The 20,228-nt window shown below is 46.4% G+C and overlaps 1 protein-coding gene across 1 annotated transcript in view; it reads right to left on the bottom strand.

The window, feature by feature from the left end:
• The window catches only part of KANSL2 (KAT8 regulatory NSL complex subunit 2), an 82,504-nt gene extending 65,323 nt beyond the window's left edge, over positions 1-17,181 (bottom strand). Inside the window, exons 1-3 of the mRNA XM_063952751.1 lie at positions 16,926-17,181; positions 10,199-10,377; positions 9,747-9,861 (exon numbers count right to left, since the gene is read on the bottom strand). Coding sequence (XP_063808821.1) covers positions 9,747-9,861; positions 10,199-10,377; positions 16,926-17,173 — 542 coding nt within the window. The 5' untranslated portion in view covers positions 17,174-17,181. The remainder of the gene's footprint in view (positions 1-9,746; positions 9,862-10,198; positions 10,378-16,925) is intronic.
• Positions 17,182-20,228: the final 3,047 nt, after the last annotated feature.

The raw sequence follows: 20,228 nt of genomic DNA, 5'->3' as shown, positions 1-20,228 counted from the left end.
CCACTGTTGATACTATACCTGACATTGCGCGCACATTCCTACATTATCATATCTATAGGTCCTGTTTAACTTGTTCTGCTTTTGAGCTCTGCCAGTATCTTTCGGCCATCACCCTCCCTAAACTTTCCCCTGAGGATTGCGCCTTTCTTGAGGCGCCTATAACACTTGGAGGTAGCTGCAGCAATTGGTTCCTTTCTGGGTGGTAAGGCCCCTGGTAGTGATAGGCTTCCCATCGAATTATATAAAACAAAACATGTCGATGTCTTTGCCCCTATTCTGCACTCCTTATATTTAGAACTTTTTGCTGAAAATAGACCCCCCCCCCCCCCTCCTCCATGTCCGAGGCCATTATCATTGTAATACCAAAACCCAGAAAGGACCCCCAAGCTGTTGTAGTCTTATAGGCCTCTCTCTCTCATCTCCACTGATGCCAAGATCCTGGCAAAAATTCTAGTCCTGCGGCTTACTGCCATTATCAAAACCATAATTCACCCATATCTGGCTTTATGCCTGGCGTGTCCACGTCCACTAACCTGCGTCACCTGTACACTGTCCTCCAAGAGCTAAAATTATTTTTCCAAATCGGTCGTAGTCTCTTTAGACGTGGCCAAAGCTTTTGATAGCATAGAATGGCTTTATGTGTGGGAGGTCACGAATGGAATGGGCTTTGGTCCCAATTATGTACGCTGGACTAGACTTCTCTACAAACAGCCAGGATCTCGGTTAATGGTTATACTTTTGACACCTTCTCTCTGTCCCTTTTTGCCATTGCCACTGAACCCATTGCATGTATTATTAGGTCGCATCCGGATATACTAGGTTTATGTGTTGGCTCTAGTCTGAATAAAATTGCCCTTTACACGGACGACTTACTGTTGTTCTTACATGACTATACCGTGTCCATGCCAGCCCTCCTACAGGTGATAGATGGCTTTGGTAAGTTTTCTGGCCTTTGTATAAACTGGTCTAAGTCTTTCATAATGCCAGTACTTGGCCCTCCTCCTGTTACCGCTAAAATTCCTTTACCGTTATGGCCAATTTAAGTACCTAGGCATTCAGATTACTAATGATCCCGCTGATTTTATCCCCTTAAACCTCAAACACTATGCGCAAATCTAAATCATGGTGTAAACTTCCGTTGACGGTCACTGGCAGGGTCAATCTTATTAAAATGCTATTGCTGCCTAAACTTTTGTACATCCTCTCAGTCTCTAGTTAACATATTTCCTTTATTTATTTCAGGAAATTAAATAGCATTCTTTCCTCATTAATTTGGGCTAATGGGTGCCCTCACATACAGCTCAATAATCTCATTAGAAGTAGGACGGAAGGTGGTCTGGCATTTTCTAACTTTCAACTTTATTATTACGCTGCACAAATATCGCATCTTAGGCTCTGGTTGCAGGATGATGATGATGTATATTTGCTGCATTGTGCATTTATTCACTGTTATTTTCCGGGCTTCTCCCCTATGCAGGTTTTAGTGTCTCTCTCTCTCAGTACTCTCCCCCCATTATTTTTCAGGTTGTAAAAATTTGGCAGGCACTGCGGGTGCTTTCTAGATTTGATGGTCTTGACCCGGACACTCCCCTCTGGTACTATCGCTGGCTTCCTGAGTTGAAGTCTCTCACTGGCCGTAGTGTGTGAGCCCCTAAATCTATAGTCTCACCGTCTCATTTATATTGTGATGGTACACTGAAATCCTTCCAACAACTGAAGGAAGAGTTTGGCTTACCTAACTCATCCTTCTTTCACTTCCTCCAACTTAGGGACGCTTTACAGGCACAGTTTAGAAACACACCTCTTACACTCCTACAGTTTCCCATTAAGACTTTTAGATTTCACCTGGGTTCTGTTAAATCGATTTCTCTCTCCTACCTCCATCTCCTTGCCTTACATCATACCGATCCACTCTCTCGGTTGCGGTTGAAGTGGGAGGGGGACCCGAGTCCGATAGATGAGGAGGAATGGGAAATTGCTATGGAATATCCACGTATTGTTACTAAGGGGGAGATTTACTAAGCAGTGATAAAAGTGGAGAAGTTGTCCATGGCAACCAATCAGTATTGACGTAACATTTATAATTTGCATACTATAAGAGTATACAGACCACCAGATTGGTTGCCATGGGCACTTCACCACTGGCATACTTCTCCACTTTTATCACTGCTTAGTACATGTCCCCCTAAGTCTCTTAGATTTCAACAAAATAAGAATTTACTTACCGATAATTCTATTTCTCGGAGTCCGTAGTGGATGCTGGGGTTCCTGAAAGGACCATGGGGAATAGCGGCTCCGCAGGAGACAGGGCACAAAAGTAAAGCTTTCCGATCAGGTGGTGTGCACTGGCTCCTCCCCCTATGACCCTCCTCCAAGCCAGTTAGGTACTGTGCCCGGACGAGCGTACACAATAAGGGAGGAATTTTGAATCCCGGGTAAGACTCATACCAGCCACACCAATCACACCGTACAACTTGTGATCTAAACCCAGTTAACAGTATGATAACAGCGGAGCCTCTGAAAAGATGGCTCACAACAATAATAACCCGATTTTTGTAACTATGTACAAGTATTGCAGATAATCCGCACTTGGGATGGGCGCCCAGCATCCACTACGGACTCCGAGAAATAGAATTATCGGTAAGTAAATTCTTATTTTCTCTATCGTCCTAGTGGATGCTGGGGTTCCTGAAAGGACCATGGGGATTATACCAAAGCTCCCAAACGGGCGGGAGAGTGCGGATGACTCTGCAGCACCGAATGAGAGAACTCCAGGTCCTCCTTAGCCAGGGTATCAAATTTGTAGAATTTAGCAAACGTGTTTGCCCCTGACCAAGTAGCTGCTCGGCAAAGTTGTAAAGCCGAGACCCCTCGGGCAGCCGCCCAAGATGAGCCCACCTTCCTTGTGGAATGGGCATTTACATATTTTGGCTGTGGCAGGCCTGCCACAGAATGTGCAAGCTGAATTGTATTACACATCCAACTAGCAATAGTCTGCTTAGAAGCAAGAGCACCCAGTTTGTTGGGTGCATACAGGATAACAGCAAGTCAGTTTTCCTGACTCCAGCCGTCCTGGAACACATTTTCAGGGCCCTGACAACATCCAGCAACTTGGAGTCCTCCAAGTCCCTAGTAGGTGCAAGGCACCCCAATAAGCTGGTTCAGGTGAAACACTGACACCACCTTAGGGAGAGAACTGGGGACGAGTCCGCAGCTCTGCCCTGTCCGAATGGACAAACAGATATGGGCTTTTTTGAGAAAAAACCACCAATTTGACACTCGCCTGGTCCAGGCCAGGGCCAAGAGCATGGTCACTTTTCATGTGAGATGCTTCAAATCCACAGATTTGACTGGTTTTAAACCAATGTGATTTGAGGAATCCCAGAACTACGTTGAGATCCCTCAGTGCCACTGGAGGCACAAAAGGGGGTTGTATATGCAATACTCCCTTGACAAACTTCTGGACTTCAGGAACTGAAGCCAATTCTTTCTGGAAGAAAATCGACAGGGCCGAAATTTGAACCTTAATGGACCCCACTTTGAGGCCCATAGACACTCCTGTTTGCAGGAAATGCAGGAAACGACCGAGTTGAAATTTCTTTGTGGGGCCTTCCTGGCCTCACACCACGCCATATTTTCGCCACATGTGGTGATAATGTTGTGCGGTCACCTCCTTTCTGGCTTTGACCAGGGTAGGAATGACCTCTTCCGGAATGCCTTTTTCCCTTAGGATCCGGCTTTCCACCGCCATGCCGACAAACGCAGCTGCGGTAAGTCTTGGAACAGACATGGTACTTGCTGAAGCAAGTCCCTTCTTAGCGGCAGAGGCCATAAGACCTCTGTAAGCATCTCTTGAAGTTCCGGGTACCAAGTCCTTCTTGGCCAATCCGGAGCCATGAGTATAGTTCTTACTCCTCTACGTCTTATAATTCTCAGCACCTTAGGTATGAAAAGCAGAGGAGGGAACACATACACGACTGGTACACCCACGGTGTTACCAGAACGTCCACAGCTATTGCCTGAGGGTCTCTTGACCTGGCGCAATACCTGTCCCGTTTTTTGTTCAGACGGGACGCCATCATGTCCACCTTTGGTATTTCCCAACGGTTTACAATCATGTGGAAAAAACTTCCCGATGAAGTTTCCACTCTCCCGGGTGGAGGTCGTGCCTGCTGAGGAAGTCTGCTTCCCAGTTTCCATTCCCGGGATGAAACACTGCTGACAGTGCTATCACATGATTTTCCGCCCAGCGAAAAGTCCTTGCAGTTTTTGCCATTGCCCTCCTGCTTCTTGTGTCGCCCTGTCTGTTTACGTGGGCGACTGCCGTGATGTTTTTCCCACTGGATCAATACCGGCTGACCTTGAAGCAGAGGTCTTGCTAAGCTTAGAGCATTATAAATTTACCCTTAGCTCCAGTATATTTATGTGGAGAAAAGTCTCCAGACTTGATCACACTCCCTGGAAATTTTTTCCTTGTGTGACTGCTCCCCAGCCTCTCGGGCTGGGCTCCGTGGTCACCAGCATCCAATCCTGAATGCCGAATCTGCGGCCCTCTAGAAGATGAGCACTCTATAACCAGCACAGGAGAGACACCCTTGTCCTTGGATATAGGGTTATCCGCTGATGCATCTGAAGATGCGATCCGGACCATTTGTCCAGCAGATCCCACTGAAAAGTTCTTGCGTGAAATCTGTCGAATGGAATTGCTTCGTAGGAAGCCACCATTTTTACCAGGACCCTTGTGCAATGATGCACTGTTTTTAGGAGGTTCCTGACTAGCTCGGATAACTCCCTGGCTTTCTCTTCCGGGAGAAACACCTTTTTCTGGACTGTGTCCAGAATCATCCCTAGGCACAGCAGACGTGTCGTCGGGATCAGCTGCGATTTTGGAATATTTAGAATCCACCCGTGCTGTTGTAGCAGTATCCGAGATAGTGCTACTCCGACCTCCAACTGTTCCCTGGACTATGCCCTTATCAGGAGATCGTCCAAGTAAGGGATAATTAAGACGCCTTTTCTTCGAAGAAGAATCATCATTTCGGCCATTACCTTGGTAAAGACCCGGGGTGCCGTGGACAATCCAAACGGCAGCGTCTGAAACTGATAGTGACAGTTCTGCACCACGAACCTGAGGTACCCTTAGTGAGAAGGGCAAATTTGGGACATAGAGGTAAGCATCCCTGATGTCCCGGGACACTATATAGTCCCCTTCTTCCTGGTTCGTTATCACTGCTCTGAGTGACTCCATCTTGATTTGAACCTTTGTAAGTGTTCAAAAAAATTTTTTAGAATAAGTCTCACCTAGCCTTCTGGCTTCAGTACCACAATATAGTGTGGAATAATACCCCTTTCTTGTAGTAGGAGGGGTAATTTAATTATCACCTGCTGGGAATACAGCTTGTGAATTTTTTCCCATACTGCCTCCTTGTCGGAGGGAGACCTTGGTAAAGCAGACTTCAGGAGCCTGCGAAGGGGAAACGTCTCGACATTCCAATCTGTACCCCTGGGATACTACTTGTAGGATCCAGGGGTCCTGTACGGTCTCAGCGCCATGCTGAGAACTTGTCAGAAGCGGTGGAACGCTTCTGTTCCTGGGAATGGGCTGCCTGCTGCAGTCTTCTTCCCTTTCCTCTATCCCTGGGCAGATATGATCTTATAGGGACGAAAGGATTGAGGCTGAAAAGACGGTGTCTTTTTCTGCAGAGATGTGACTTAGGGTAAAAACGGTGGATTTTCCAGCAGTTGCCGTGGCCACCAGGTCCGATGGACCGACCCCAAATAACTCCTTTATACGGCAATACACCTTTGTGCCGTTTGGAATCTGCATCACCTGACCACTGTCGTGTCCATAAACATCTTCTGGCAGATATGGACATCGCACTTACTCTTGATGCCAGAGTGCAAATATCCCTCTGTGCATCTCGCATATATAGAAATGCATCCTTTAAATGCTCTATAGTCAATAAAATACTGTCCCTGTCAAGGGTATCAATATTTTTAGTCAGGGAATCCGACCAAGCCACCCCAGCTCTGCACATCCAGGCTGAGGCGATCGCTGGTCGCAGTATAACACCAGTATGTGTGTATATACTTTTTATGATATTTTCCAGCCTCCCGTCAGCTGGTCCTTGAGGACGGCCCTATCTATAGACGGTACCGCCACTTGTTTTGATAAGCGTGTGAGCGCCTTATCCACCCTAAGGGGTGTTTTCCAACGCGCCCTAACTTCTGGCGGGAAAGGGTATACCGCCCATAATTTTCTATCGGGGGGAACCCACGCATCATCACACACTTTATTTAATTTATCTGATTCAGGAAAAACTATGGTAGTTTTTTCACATCCCACATAATACCCTCTTTTGTGGTACTTGTAGTATCAGAATATGTAACACCTCCTTCATTGCCTTTAACGTGTGGCCCTAATAAGGAATACGTTTGTTTATTCACCGTCGACACTGGATTCAGTGTCCCTGTCTGTGTCTGTGTCGACCGACTAAAGTAAACGGGCGTTTTAAAACCCCTGACGGTGTTTTTGAGACGTCTGGACCGGTACTAATTGTTTGTCGGCCGTCTCATGTCGTCAACCGACCTTGCAGCGTGTTGACATTATCACGTAATTCCCTAAATAAGCCATCCATTCCGGTGTCGACTCCCTAGAGAGTGACATCACCATTACAGGCAATTGCTCCGCCTCCTCACCAACATCGTCCTCCTACATGTCGACACACACGTACCGACACACAGCACACACACACAGGGAATGCTCTGATAGAGGACAGGACCCACTAGCCCTTTGGAGAGACAGAGGGAGAGTTTGCCAGCACACACCAAAAACGCTATCATTTTATATAGGGACAACCTTATATAAGTGTTTCTCCCTAATAGCATCTTTATATAGATATTTATATCGCCAATTAGTGCCCCCCCTCTCTGTTTAAACCCTGTTTCTGTAGTGCAGTGCAGGGGAGAGCCTGGGAGCCTTCTCTCCAGCCTTTCTGTGAGAGAAAATGGCGCTGTGTGCTGAGGAGATAGGCCCCGCCCCTTTTCCGGCGGCCTCGTCTCCCGCTCTTTAGTGAAGTTTGGCAGGGGTTAAATATCTCCATATAGCCTCTGGGGGCTATATGTGAGGTATTTTTAGCCAGTATATAGGTTTACATTTGCCTCCCAGGGCGCCCCCCCCCCCCAGCGCCCTGCACCCTCAGTGACTGCGTGTGAAGTGTGCTGAGAGGAAAATGGCGCACAGCTGCAGTGCTGTGCGCTACCTTTAGAAGACTGCAAGGGTCTTCAGCCGCCGATTCTGGACCTCTTCTTACTTCAGCATCTGCAAGGGGGCCGGCGGCGCGGCTCCGGTGACCATCCAGGCTGTACCTGTGATCGTCCCTCTGGAGCTGATGTCCAGTAGCCAAGAAGCCAATCCATCCTGCACGCAGGTGAGTTCACTTCTTCTCCCCTCTGTCCCTCGTTGCAGTGATCCTGTTGCCAGCAGGACTCACTGTAAAATAAAAAACCTAAGCTAAACTTTCTCTAAGCAGCTCTTTAGGAGAGCCACCTAGAATTGCACCCTTCTCGGCCGGGCACAAAAATCTAACTGGCTTGGAGGAGGGTCATAGGGGGAGGAGCCAGTGCACACCACCTGATCGGAAAGCTTTACTTTTGTGCCCTGTCTCCTGCGGAGCCGCTATTCCCCATGGTCCTTTCAGGAACCCCAGCATCCACTAGGACGATAGAGAAATACAGTTTTTCATATTGCACAGAGCCTATATTACTCCAGTTAGGCTTGCCAGGATTGTACGTGGGTGCTCTGACGCCTGTCCTAAATGTCCCTTTGCCCAGGGCACTTTCTGGCATCTTATGTGGGAGTGCCCTTCTGTACAGGCGTTTTGGTCCCAAGTTCAGTTGGCCCTGGGAGATACAGGTATGCCCGTATCCGTATTGACACCAAAGTTATTTGTCCTGGGGATAGTGGGCTCAGGTTCCCGGTCTAGATGGGAGGAATTATATATTCATAACATTTGTGCTCTGGCTAAGGTTTCCATTGCAAGAGCTTGAATGGCCCCCAAGGAACCCACCTTCCACTCCTTTAAGGTACTAGTGAATGACTGCCTCCAAAGAGCGCTTTGTATATATGCAAAATAATGGTTGTTCTAACGTTGAGAAGATTTGGTCTCGCTGGCTGGGATCTGTGTACTCCTCTCCTGAGCCTCCTATGTAAAGGTTTACCCTCTTAATGTCTGGTTTCTACACCTACCTTATTTGCTACGCAGTGCTACTTACTCTACGTTATTTTACTTTATTTTTCTTACTTTTGTTTTGTTACTTTGCTGTTCTTTGGCGAATGTTCGTTTTCGTTTGCCAGGTTGCGTTTGAAAATGTATTTTGGTCTCTGACACGCTTGTATATAGGTTTTTTTCTTTCTTATGCGGACCATTTATTTTTGCAAGTTCTTCATATTGACTTTGGGATCTGTATTATATATGTACTGGATTGATTCTCTGCTGCCACGTTGCCGTGTATATGTATCCCTTGCTTTCTACTACGATTGGCTACTTGCACAGTTGAATAAAAAAATTACTCTATTAAAAAAAAAAAAAAAAAGCCAGGGGGGTGAATACTTTAGCAAGGCACTGTAGGTTATAGAAAACTCCTGTTACTTTTTCTTCAAACACCATACCTAATCATAGGACTATTCAGATATGCAACACCCCCTTTTAACATATATTATGCACTACACCTTAAGTATATAGTCTTGTATGAATGGTTTGTAAAGTCTGCTGTTAAAAACATCACTATAGCAAGAGAAGTAACTGGAAGTCATGGTGCCTGGTATCTGTAAGTGACCATGTGAGCAAGAAAGAGAGCATGCCACAGTCACCTTAGAGTGAACATGTGACCTGCACGTTATACAAGATTGCACAGCCCAAATAAACACGAGTCATAAGGGGGGGGGGGGGGGGGGGGGGGGTACACACGGAGAGATAGATTGCTTAGAAATTAAGCACGGATCTCTCCGTGTGAATGCCCCATAGCGATACCGATGCGCTGTCCCGTGCGTCGCTATCGCCGACTCTAGACTTGCCAAATCTAGTTAGATCGCTCACTTCCCCGCTGGGTGAAGTGAGCGGTTCCCCCCCTTGCTTAGCACACATCACGCTGTGCTGAGAAGGACAGAGATGTGTGCTGAGCGTTCTGTGCTAGATCGCTCAGCACACATCGGTACGTGTGTACGCCTCAGAGTCAATGAGGTTCCATATTCCTCGGGACAGTTCCTATTAACATAATTATTCAAATTTTGACTGAGGCAAAATGCCATGTACAAAGTGGGAGGATCTGCACAGCAACATAAGAAAGCCACTATGTAAAGAACTGCTGAACTTATACAGAGATTCGGTACAGGCCCGGCGACTGGGAGGGTACAAAATGTACACCCGTTCCAGGGCCGAGGTTCAAGGCAGACAAAGGAGTCAGCCATGTGTTTGGGATGTGTAGGTGTAGGGTCTAGGGGGGGCCCAAAGATTTCTGCTGTCGATCCTGATTCTGTGGGTCAGAAGTGAGGTAGTACTACAGTTTCATTATATGTTACTCAATGGCAGTCCCACCGAGACCCTAATAGGATTTTTCCTAACCTGCATAACAGATTAACTTTAATGTTCTGTCAAGTTTAAAACACTACTTACAATACAGCAGCTGGTAATGATCTTCAATCTATCTGTACAAATTACTGCTGCTCTTAATTAACTAATGCTTACTTCAAAGGGTCCTCTTGATCACTGTCCAGACTCTCTGCTTCACTGTCAAGATCCCCCATCCAGGTCTGATCCACTGTTACAGCATCAGGTTCACTATCACTGCAGCTGTTCTCATCTAGTGGATTAACATTAATAAATGTATGCACAAAACAGTTTATCTGAGATAGAAAAAAAAAAAAAAACAAGCAAAAATCCCTATAATAAATCATGCCTATTACGTGAAAACAAATGGGATTTTTGTATTTCCATTTTAACCTTTTCTTCTAGGGCAGGCCAACGTAGATACTGGGTGGTTGTAGAAAGCTTGAGCACTTAAAATTTACTAGCCAAATTAAAAAGTTAAAGATTCTACCCCCAAACCTCATTGGTTGGCCTAGAACTTCAGGATAAAACTAAAAGAATCAAACAAAAACAAGAATATAATAGGGGACATCCAGTGTCAAGCTACATACCAAGGATCCGAGTGGATTCACGCCGACTATTTTCCTGGGTCTGGTTACCCAGCTCTCCACGTGCATATGAACTTAACTGGTACAAGAGAGATTCATTGGCAGGCCCTGGGTTTGACTTCTTAATTTGGGCCTGAAGAGCTAGCGCATTTCTTCTTGCATGCTCAGCACAGAAAGAAACTCTGCAAAGAGTTAAACAAATTAAGTACAATTACAGATGTTAGACATGGGACATCCCCTGGAACTTTTAGTATTAAAAAGAGCCCTAATGGAATCTTTGTTGACTCTTCAAATGCAACAGTTGGTACATTATGATCCCCCAAAATATGTGGGAAGAAGGTGAAAACACTACATGTTGCTGAAACAGCAACACCCAAATTACATGTATTGCACAGGATACATGCATACCGGATCCTAAAATCCTAACTACGCATCAACACTAAATACCGATGGACATTGGGTTAATAAATATCCAAGTTGCATGAAGATCCAATTAAGAGGGAGTATAATCTAGATCATCTGTCATGTACAATATATTGGTCCCAAATTGACCCGCACTATGGTAGCACCACACGGTTTCTCCTACTATGGGGGGGTATTCAATTAGCGTGGTTTTTGACCAGTTGAAAAACTGCACTTTTCTCCTGTTTTTAGGTTGAATTTACATTGGACCTATTCAATGCCTGTGCCGTTTGTGTGACTGGTTGAAAAATCCGGCACGGTCGAGAACCACGTGTATCGGTGCATTTGCCATCGATACACGTGTTTTGGCAAATTTGCGGGCCTTTTCGCCCATATTGATCCAAAAAAATAACAGAGAAACGGCATAGGCAAAATTTGATTAAAAAAATGTGCGACAATGCCTGCAATTGAATAGTGTCGAATTAGTGCCTTTTTTTTCAACCAGTCGAAAAAACGACATTTAAATTGAATACGCCCCCCCCCCCCTCCCCCATATTGTTATGGAATTATTATTATTATTTTTTTGCAAGACTGCAGACTGAGCAACTAACATGTGATTTCTGTCCAACGTTTGTTTTCCACCCATCAAGGGTTAAATAAATAAAAGGAGATTTGTGGTAAGACCTACCACTGTAATATCTCCTTCTGCGAGGTAAACTGGTTTCCACAGGGAATAACATTGGGGTGTTGATTTGGATCTTGATCCGAGGCACCAACAGGCTAAAGCTTTGACTGTTCCAAGGATGCACTGCACCTCCTCCCCTATAGCCCCGCCTCCAGGCACTGGAGCTCAGTTTTGTTAACCAGTCCAATGCAATAGTAGGTAAGAGACAGTAGGATGTTAGTCACATAGACCCACATTCTCATGACAGGAGAAGGGACTACTGGCTAATGTCATACAAACCCAAAGAAGCTAAGTGCGTCAGGATTGGCGCCCTGTGGAAACTAGTGTACCTCGCAGAAAGATTTAACAATGGTAAGTCACCATAAATCTCCTTTTCCGCAGTGGGGGTACACTGGTATTCCACAGGGAATAACATCGGGGATGTCCTAAAGCAGTTCCTCATGGGAGGGGACGCACTGTAGCAGGCATAAGAACCCGGTGCCCAAAGGAAGTATCCTGGGAGGCGAAAGTATCAAAGGCATAGAACCTGATGAACGTGTTCACTGAGGACCACATAGCCGCCTTGCACAATTGTTCAGCGGACGCGCTACGGCGGCCTGCCCAAGAAGGTCCAACAGACAGAGTAGAATGGGCATTGATAGCAGCAGGAGCTGGAGTCCAGCCTGCGCATAAGCTTGTGCCATCACCATTCTAATCCATCTGGCCAAGGTCTGCTTATGTGCAGGCCAGCCACGTTTGTGAAAACCAAAAAGTACAAAAAGAGAATCTGATCTCCTGATAGAGACAGTCCTTTCTACATATATACGGAGAGCCCGTACCACACTCAAAGGCCGCTCTTTAGTGGACAAACCAGGAGAGATAAAGGCCGGAACCACAATCTCTTGGTTAAGGTGGAAAGAGGACACCACCTTAGGTAGATAACCAGGACGAAAAAATAAGGGTGGACGACAGGACAAAGCGCTTAAGTCAGACACCCTCCTAGCAGAGGCAATAGCCAACAGAAAAATGACCTTAAGCATAAGGCATTTAAGGTTTACCAACTCAAGAGGTTCAAATGGAGACTCTTGCAGGGCATTCAGGACAACAGACAGATCCCATGGAGCCACAGGAAGGACATAGGGAGGCTGAAATACGCAGCACGCCCTGAGTGAATGTATTAACGTCAGGAATAGACGCAATTTTCCTCTGAAACCACACCGACAAGGCAGATATGTGAACATTGAGGGAGGCCAGGCAAAGTCCGAAATCCAGGCCTTGTTGCAAAAAATATAGAACAAAGAAAAAAAGAAAAAACTCTTTTGGTGGGGCACTCTTATCAATTAATACTGTTAAAATATCATTTTTATGTGTGGACTCACTGACAGACAAAACATACATAAAACATTTAGATCGTAATAAAATGCCAACAGCCTGTAGTTACTTATTTAAATTCTCACCTCAAATACTGATTTTGCAGCGATGTTATATGCCTTGTAATAATTGAACATATTTCCATCTATGTGCTTTTGAACTGCTCAATTATCATGCTTCTATTGTGTTACTAATTCCACACTGTTAATGTTCTAGTTGGTATCCTCCATACTCCAAAAACAAACAAAGCCACATTATTTTTTCATATACGTGGTGGGAATTGGTATAGCAGCCTCTTGTCTAGTAATGTATCAAATTACTTTATTGTAACAAACTATAGGATGCTGCCAGACAATTGTATACTTTGTTTCAATTACTGTCTTATTGCTAAGAGGGTGTCTGACTTCAGCGCTTTGTCCTGTCGTCCACCCTTTCTGTGCCCCACCAAAAGAGTTAAGAGTTCTCTCTTTTCTTTGTTCTATATGTTCTGTTTCAACTCTTGGGAGCACCACCGGGCCTCTATATATAGGAACAGGTTCAATTGAACCGCCATGACGAGTGATATTAATGGTTAATTGACTTGACATACTATTTATCATTCCGGTAATATTAGATTCATTAATAGCCACTTATGTGTTTAGCGACTATACCAGTGAGCCGACCTATTATCCCCCCTTGTCTCTTGTTGCAAAAAAGCCAGAAGTCTGGAAGTACTAAACTTGTATGCATCGAAATTCTTAGCAGCACACCAGGTGAAGTAAGAATTCCAGACCCTATATTAAAGCCGGTTTGCGGGCCTTCAACATAGTTTGAATAACCGCCTCAGAAAATCCTTTGGCCCTCAGGAGTGAAGCTTCAAGAGAAATGCCATCAAAGCCAGTCTTGCCAGGTCCTGGTAAACACAAGGGCCCTGAACGAGGAGGTCTGGGCGTTGAGGAAGTAGAAGAGGATGCTCGATCGAGAGACCCTGCAGGCCTGAGAACCAATGTCGTCTGGGCCACGCTGGAGCGACTACAAGCAGTATTCCTCTTTCTTGCTTGAACTTCCGTCGTACCCTGGGCAGGAGTGACACTGGAGGGAACACGTATGGCAGCCGAAAGTTCCATGGAATTGCCAGTGCGTCCACGAACCCTGCTTGAGAATCCCTTGTCCTTGCTTCGAAGACCGGAACCTTGCGATTGTGTCGAGACGCCATCAGGTCTACACCTGGTAGACCCCACTTGTTCATAAGGAGTTGAAATACCTCCAGATGAAGACTCCACTCCCCAGTGTGTACGTCCTGATGACTGAGGAAGTCTGCTTCCCAGTTGAGGACCCCCGGAACTAACACTGCCAATATTGCTGGCAGATGGCGTTCTGCCCATCGAAGAATTTTTGACACTTCCATCATTGCCATGCGGCTTCGAGTGTCGATGTCTGATTGTACTTGAACAGGCCTGTTCTGTAAGAAAGGCAGAGCCAGTGTCAATGCATTGAACACTGCTCGCAATTCCAGAATGTTTATTGGCAGGAATGAAATTGAGCGTACTCTACCATGTCGAAAGCCGACCCCATGGAGGTCTAGTACTTGCATAGCCGATTGTATCGACACTCTTTGGCGAGAGAGGAAGCATCTGATTCCGTCCTGAGGTTTCAGGACCTTCTCTGGAGACCAGAACGTTGGTTGTGGGTGTCCAGTAATGACCCCAGGTGCACCATGCTCTGAGCAGGGACCAATGAGGATTTCATCCAGTTGATGAGCCACCCGTTGGCTTGTAGAAATTGGACCGCCAGTTCCGGATGACTGAGGAGAACCTCTGGGGAGTTCACCGGGATCAATAAGTCATACAGATACGGCAGGATCCTGATACCCTGACGGCAGAGAAGGGCAGTCATGACCTTGGTGAAGATCAGAGGAGCCGTGGTCAATCCGAAAGGCAAGGATTGGAACGGATAATGAAGGTTACCAATAGTAAACCGTAGATATTGCGGAGGAGACATGGCAATAGGTATGTGTAGGTAAGCATCCTGTATATCCAGGGATACCATATAGTCCTTGGGTTCCGAAGCCAGTACATACGAAATTTGGACACCCTCACAAATTTGTTCAAAGATTTGAGATTGAGTATAGGCCGGGTGATGCATTCGGCTTCAGAACTAGAAACAGTATTGAATAGTATCCCCTGCCTCTCTGAGACAGAGGCACCGGCACTATCAGTCCTGTATCCAGGAGGGATTGGTCAACCAAATGTAGAGTTTGTGCTTTTAACGGATCCGAAGGGATAACAGTTGAGCAAAACTGGCGATGGGGGACATCTCTTGAAAGATCACGTACCCGTGCGAGACCACTTCCTGCACCCAGGCGTCCGAAGTGGTCTTTAACCATACCTGGGCGAACTGCAGAAGTCGGCCTCCCACCCTGGGGACCCCCAGAGGGAGGCCCGCCTCATCATGCAGCAGACTTGTCTGTTTTGGAAGCAGGCTGACGGGCAGTCCAGGCACGTTTAGGATTGGGTTTAGAGGAAGTGTGAGCCTGTCTCATGTACGCCTGACCCTTTGCTTTACCTGGAGCTCGAAAGGAATTTACTGGGTTGACAGTGTATCCGCCCATGATGGATTAACTACAGGGACAATATGTGGCTGTAATGGCATAGGAGGTCCCACAGGGGGTGTAAGTCTTGTTACAAGCGTAGTCAGCATATTTGAAAATGCAGTCCAAGGTGGATCTGCCACAGGTGCTGCGGGCTGACTAGGGGGTGCAGAACAACCAGTACCTGAACCCTCAGCAGAAATCATTTCCTCAGGTAAAACCGTGGCGCCAGCACTGCATGATGCAGAGTGTCATCGGATTTCCCGCCCTGTGTAGCAGACATTATTGGGAATGTAGCTTTAGAGCGTATCAGTACAATATAGCCAGACAAACAATACTTGACAAAAAACCCCTAAGATATGTGACAGCAATTGCAGAGCACAAACAGAGGATTTAAGTGGTACGAGGCGACGGAAACACACAGTGAAAAATACAAACCAGTATATCCTGTGGAACACTATATGGTATACGAGACCCTGACGCACTTAGACCCCCAGGGCACAGAATATAGTGATAGCAATATGTGTGATACACAGAATAGAATCCACACAGAAGCCAGAGACACACACAAAATCACAGGTTCAATTCAGAAATTATTACATATAAAAAAATAAAACTGCACTGGACTAGTAATACTACATATAGAAATGTATGTATACAGATATAAATGCACAGTAAACACTGGAAGTATATCACAGAATACTTGTACTAAATATTCCTATAGCAGTATACTTTTTCTTAACTAACGCTGTCTAAACGACATGTAGAATACTTAAGTGTTCTGTAAAAGCATAGCGCTGATGAGGCAGGCGGCTTTACAGAGGAGACAGTGCCCAGCAGTCCCAGGATCAGCGCGCGAGAGAGAGAGAGAAGCAGCTCCAGGGTGAGAACACCTGCTGTAGATGGCACCTGGAGCTGGAGTTACAGGGTCAGCGTCTTATCCCCTCTTCTGGACTTCACCACCGGGTACTATGGAGCCTATAATAAACGGATTTTAGTAAATCCGACCTGTGCTCCCTGCCCTGGTGGATATAGTGGGGTCCCTGCACGGCCAGAGTGTCCACGCCAGCGGCGCGGTCCATCTCATGGAGTCGCGACCAGATTGCATTATCGGCGGGTCCCATCTGGGGTACCCTCTTACCTCCTCCCTGAAGTGCAGCCATGCGATCCAGGAGAGCAGCAGCGGTGATGTGTGCCTGATGACCGGAGCACCTCCGCTGCAAGTATCCGGGCGCGGGAGTAAGCAGTACCGCTGGGGGAGGTGATGGAGCCGCAGCACAGAATGTCAGCTTGACATACACATCTAGTGCCTGTGCTGCGGCCCTTGAAGTATTCTTTCTTCTTAAAAAGCTCTTATTAGGGCTGCCTAGCGCAGCCCCACCTGTTGGTGCCTGCACTGCAGGCACCAACTTATAAACTGAGCTCCAGTGCCTGGAGGCGGGGCTATAGAGGAGACGGAGCAGAGCATCCAGGAAACAGTCAAAGCTTTAGCCTGTTGGTGCCTAGGATCAAGATCCAACTCTACACCCCAATGTTAATCCCCGTGGAACACCAGTGTGCACCGCTACAGAAATACAGAAATAAATATATATGTAATCTGAATACCATTACAGTACACACTATTGTCACATTTTTCCCCTACTGTTCATATCCCAGATATCCATTTGGAGAAATTCTTAATCATTCAGAGGAAACAGAATGGCAGAAAGATGTGTAAAACTTACCCGTCCTTTTTCTCAGGCTTAGGAGCAGCAGTGGTGCAGCGTCGACTGTTCTTAGTAGAAACATAGCTACACTGCTTGTAAGGAGCATTTCGGTCTTCTAGGATGTGTTTAATACAGAACTCAAAACCTTCAAGACGAGGCTGGGAGCATGGCCGGAGTGTGTATGAGCAGGACAAGGCTTCATAAGTTCTCGGGACAGGAGTCAAACGGCCTCTACTGGGCAACACGTGAATTCGAATTCTGTTCATCTCAAGTGCTGGAAAATAGGAAAAGCATAATTATTCTCCATTATCAGAAAAAAAACAGTAAGCGCTGTTAATACAGTTTAATATATAATTTAAGTCTGTACTCAGACAACTTTAGCAACTGACAATAAAACCAGTTTGGTATATCACAAATTTAGACCCATAAATGTGACTATTTACTAAAAACAGAACAGGGTATGATAATCAAATAACAATTAATTACTAGTAATCCATATTACTATTATTCATTACTAGTAATCAATATCACTATTATTCATTACTAGTAAGCAACCTACTTGTAAATAAAAAATAATTAAAAATAAGAATTTACTTACCGATAATTCTATTTCTCATAGTCCGTAGTGGATGCTGGGACTTCCGTAAGGACCATGGGGAATAGCGGCTCCGCAGGAGACTGGGCACAAAAAGTAAAAGCTTTAGACTAGCTGGTGTGCACTGGCTCCTCCCCCTATGACCCTCCTCCAAGCCTCAGTTAGGATACTGTGCCCGGACGAGCGTACATAATGAGGAAGGATTTTGAATCCCGGGTAAGACTCATACCAGCCACACCAATCACACTGTACAACCTGTGATCTGAACCCAGTTAACAGTATGATAAACGTAGGAGCCTCTGAAAAGATGGCTCACAACAATAAACAACCCGATTTTTTGTAACAATAACTATATACAAGTATTGCAGACAATCCGCACTTGGGATGGGCGCCCAGCATCCACTACAGACTATGAGAAATAGAATTATCGGTAAGTAAATTCTTATTTTCTCTGACGTCCTAGTGGATGCTGGGACTTCCGTAAGGACCATGGGGATTATACCAAAGCTCCCAAACGGGCGGGAGAGTGCGGATGACTCTGCAGCACCGAATGAGAGCACTCCAGGTCCTCCTCAGCCAGGGTATCGAATTTGTAAAATTTTGCAAACGTGTTTGCCCCTGACCAAGTAGCTGCTCGGCAAAGTTGTAAAGCCGAGACCCCTCGGGCAGCCGCCCAAGATGAGCCCACTTTTCTTGTGGAATGGGCTTTAACAGATTTTGGCTGTGGCAGTCCTGCCACAGAATGTGCAAGCTGAATTGTACTACAAATCCAACGAGCAATCGTCTGCTTAGAAGCAGGAGCACCCAGCTTGTTGGGTGCATACAGGATAAACAGCGAGTCAGATTTTCTGACTCCAGCTGTCCTGGAAACATATTTTCAGGGCCCTGACTACGTCCAACAACTTGGAGTCCTCCAAGTCCCTAGTAGCCGCAGGCACCACAATAGGTTGGTTCATGTGAAACGCTGAAACCACCTTAGGGAGAAATTGAGGACGAGTCCTCAATTCTGCCCTGTCTGAATGAAAAATTAGGTAAGGGCTTTTATATGACAAAGCCGCCATTTCTGAGACACGCCTGGCTGACGCCAGAGCTAACAGCATGACCACCTTCCATGTGAGATACTTTAATTCCACAGTGGTGAGTGGTTCAAACCAATGTGATTTTAGGAACCCTAAAACTACATTGAGATCCCAAGGTGCCACTGGTGGCACAAAAGGAGGTTGTATATGCAGTACCCCCTTGACAAACGTCTGAACTTCAGGCAATGAAGCCAGTTCTTTCTGGAAGAAGATCGACAGGGCCGAAATTTGAACCTTAATGGATCCTAATTTTAGGCCCATAGACAGTCCTGCTTGCAGGAAATGCAGGAAACGACCCAGTTGAAATTCCTCTGTGGGGGCCTTCTTAGCCTCACACCAGGAAACATATTTTCGCCAAATGCGGTGATAATGTTTCGCAGTTACATCCTTCCTGGCTTTGATCAGGGTAGGGATGACTTCATCTGGAATGCCTTTTTCCATCAGGATCCTGCGTTCAACTGCCATGCCGTCAAACGCAGCCGCGGTAAGTCTTGGAACAGACAAGGTCCCTGCTGGAGCAGGTCCTTTCTTAGAGGTAGAGGCCACGGGTCCTCCGTGAGCATCTCTTGCAGTTCCGGGTACCAAGTTCTTCTTGGCCAATCCGGAGCCACGAGTATAGTCTTCACTCCTCTCCTTCTTATGATTCTCAGTACTTTTGGAATGAGAGGCAGAGGAGGGAACACATACACCGACTGGTACACCCACGGTGTTACCAGAGCGTCCACCGCTATTGCCTGAGGGTCCCTTGACCTGGCGCAATATCTGTCCAGTTTTTTGTTGAGACGGGACGCCATTATGTCCACCTTTGGTTTTTCCCAACGGTTTACAATCACTTGAAAGACTTCTGGGTGAAGTCCCCACTCCCCCGGGTGGAGGTCGTGTCTGCTGAGGAAGTCTGCTTCCCAGTTGTCCACTCCCGGAATGAACACTGCTGACAGTGCCACCACATGATTTTCCGCCCAGCGAAGAATCCTTGCAGCTTCTGCCATTGCCCTCCTGCTTCTTGTGCCGCCCTGTCTGTTGACGTGGGCGACTGCCGTGATGTTGTCCGATTGAATCAATACCGACTGACCCTGAAGCAGAGGCCTTGCTTGACTTAGGGCATTGTAAATGGCCCTTAGTTCCAGGATATTTATGTGAAGAGACGTTTCCATGCTTGACCACAAGCCCTGGAAATTTCGTCCCTGTGTGACTGCTCCCCAGCCTCTCAGGCTGGCATCGGTGGTCACCGGCATCCAATCCTGAATGCCAAATCTGCGGCCCTCTAGAAGATGAGCACTCTGTAACCACCACAGGAGAGACACCCTTGTCCTTGGAGATAGGGTTATCCGCTGATGCATCTGAAGATGCGATCCGGACCATTTGTCCAGCAGATCCCACTGAAAAGTTCTTGCATGGAATCTTCCGAATGGAATCGCTTCGTAAGAAGCCACCATTTTTCCCAGGACTCTCGTGCATTGATGCACTGACACTTGGCCTGGTTTTAGGAGTTTCCTGACTAACTCGGATAACTCCCTGGCCTTCTCCTCCGGGAGAAACACCTTTTTCTGGACTGTGTCCAGAATCATCCCCAGGAACAGTAGACATGTTGTTGGAATCAGCTGTGATTTTGGGATATTTAGGATCCACCCGTGCTGACGTAGCACT

Source organism: Pseudophryne corroboree, chromosome 2, assembly GCF_028390025.1.
Source record: "Pseudophryne corroboree isolate aPseCor3 chromosome 2, aPseCor3.hap2, whole genome shotgun sequence".
Taxonomy (NCBI): domain Eukaryota; kingdom Metazoa; phylum Chordata; class Amphibia; order Anura; family Myobatrachidae; genus Pseudophryne; species Pseudophryne corroboree.
The sequence above is the reverse complement of the archived record's forward strand: the minus strand, read 5'-3'. Positions and strand labels throughout refer to the sequence as shown.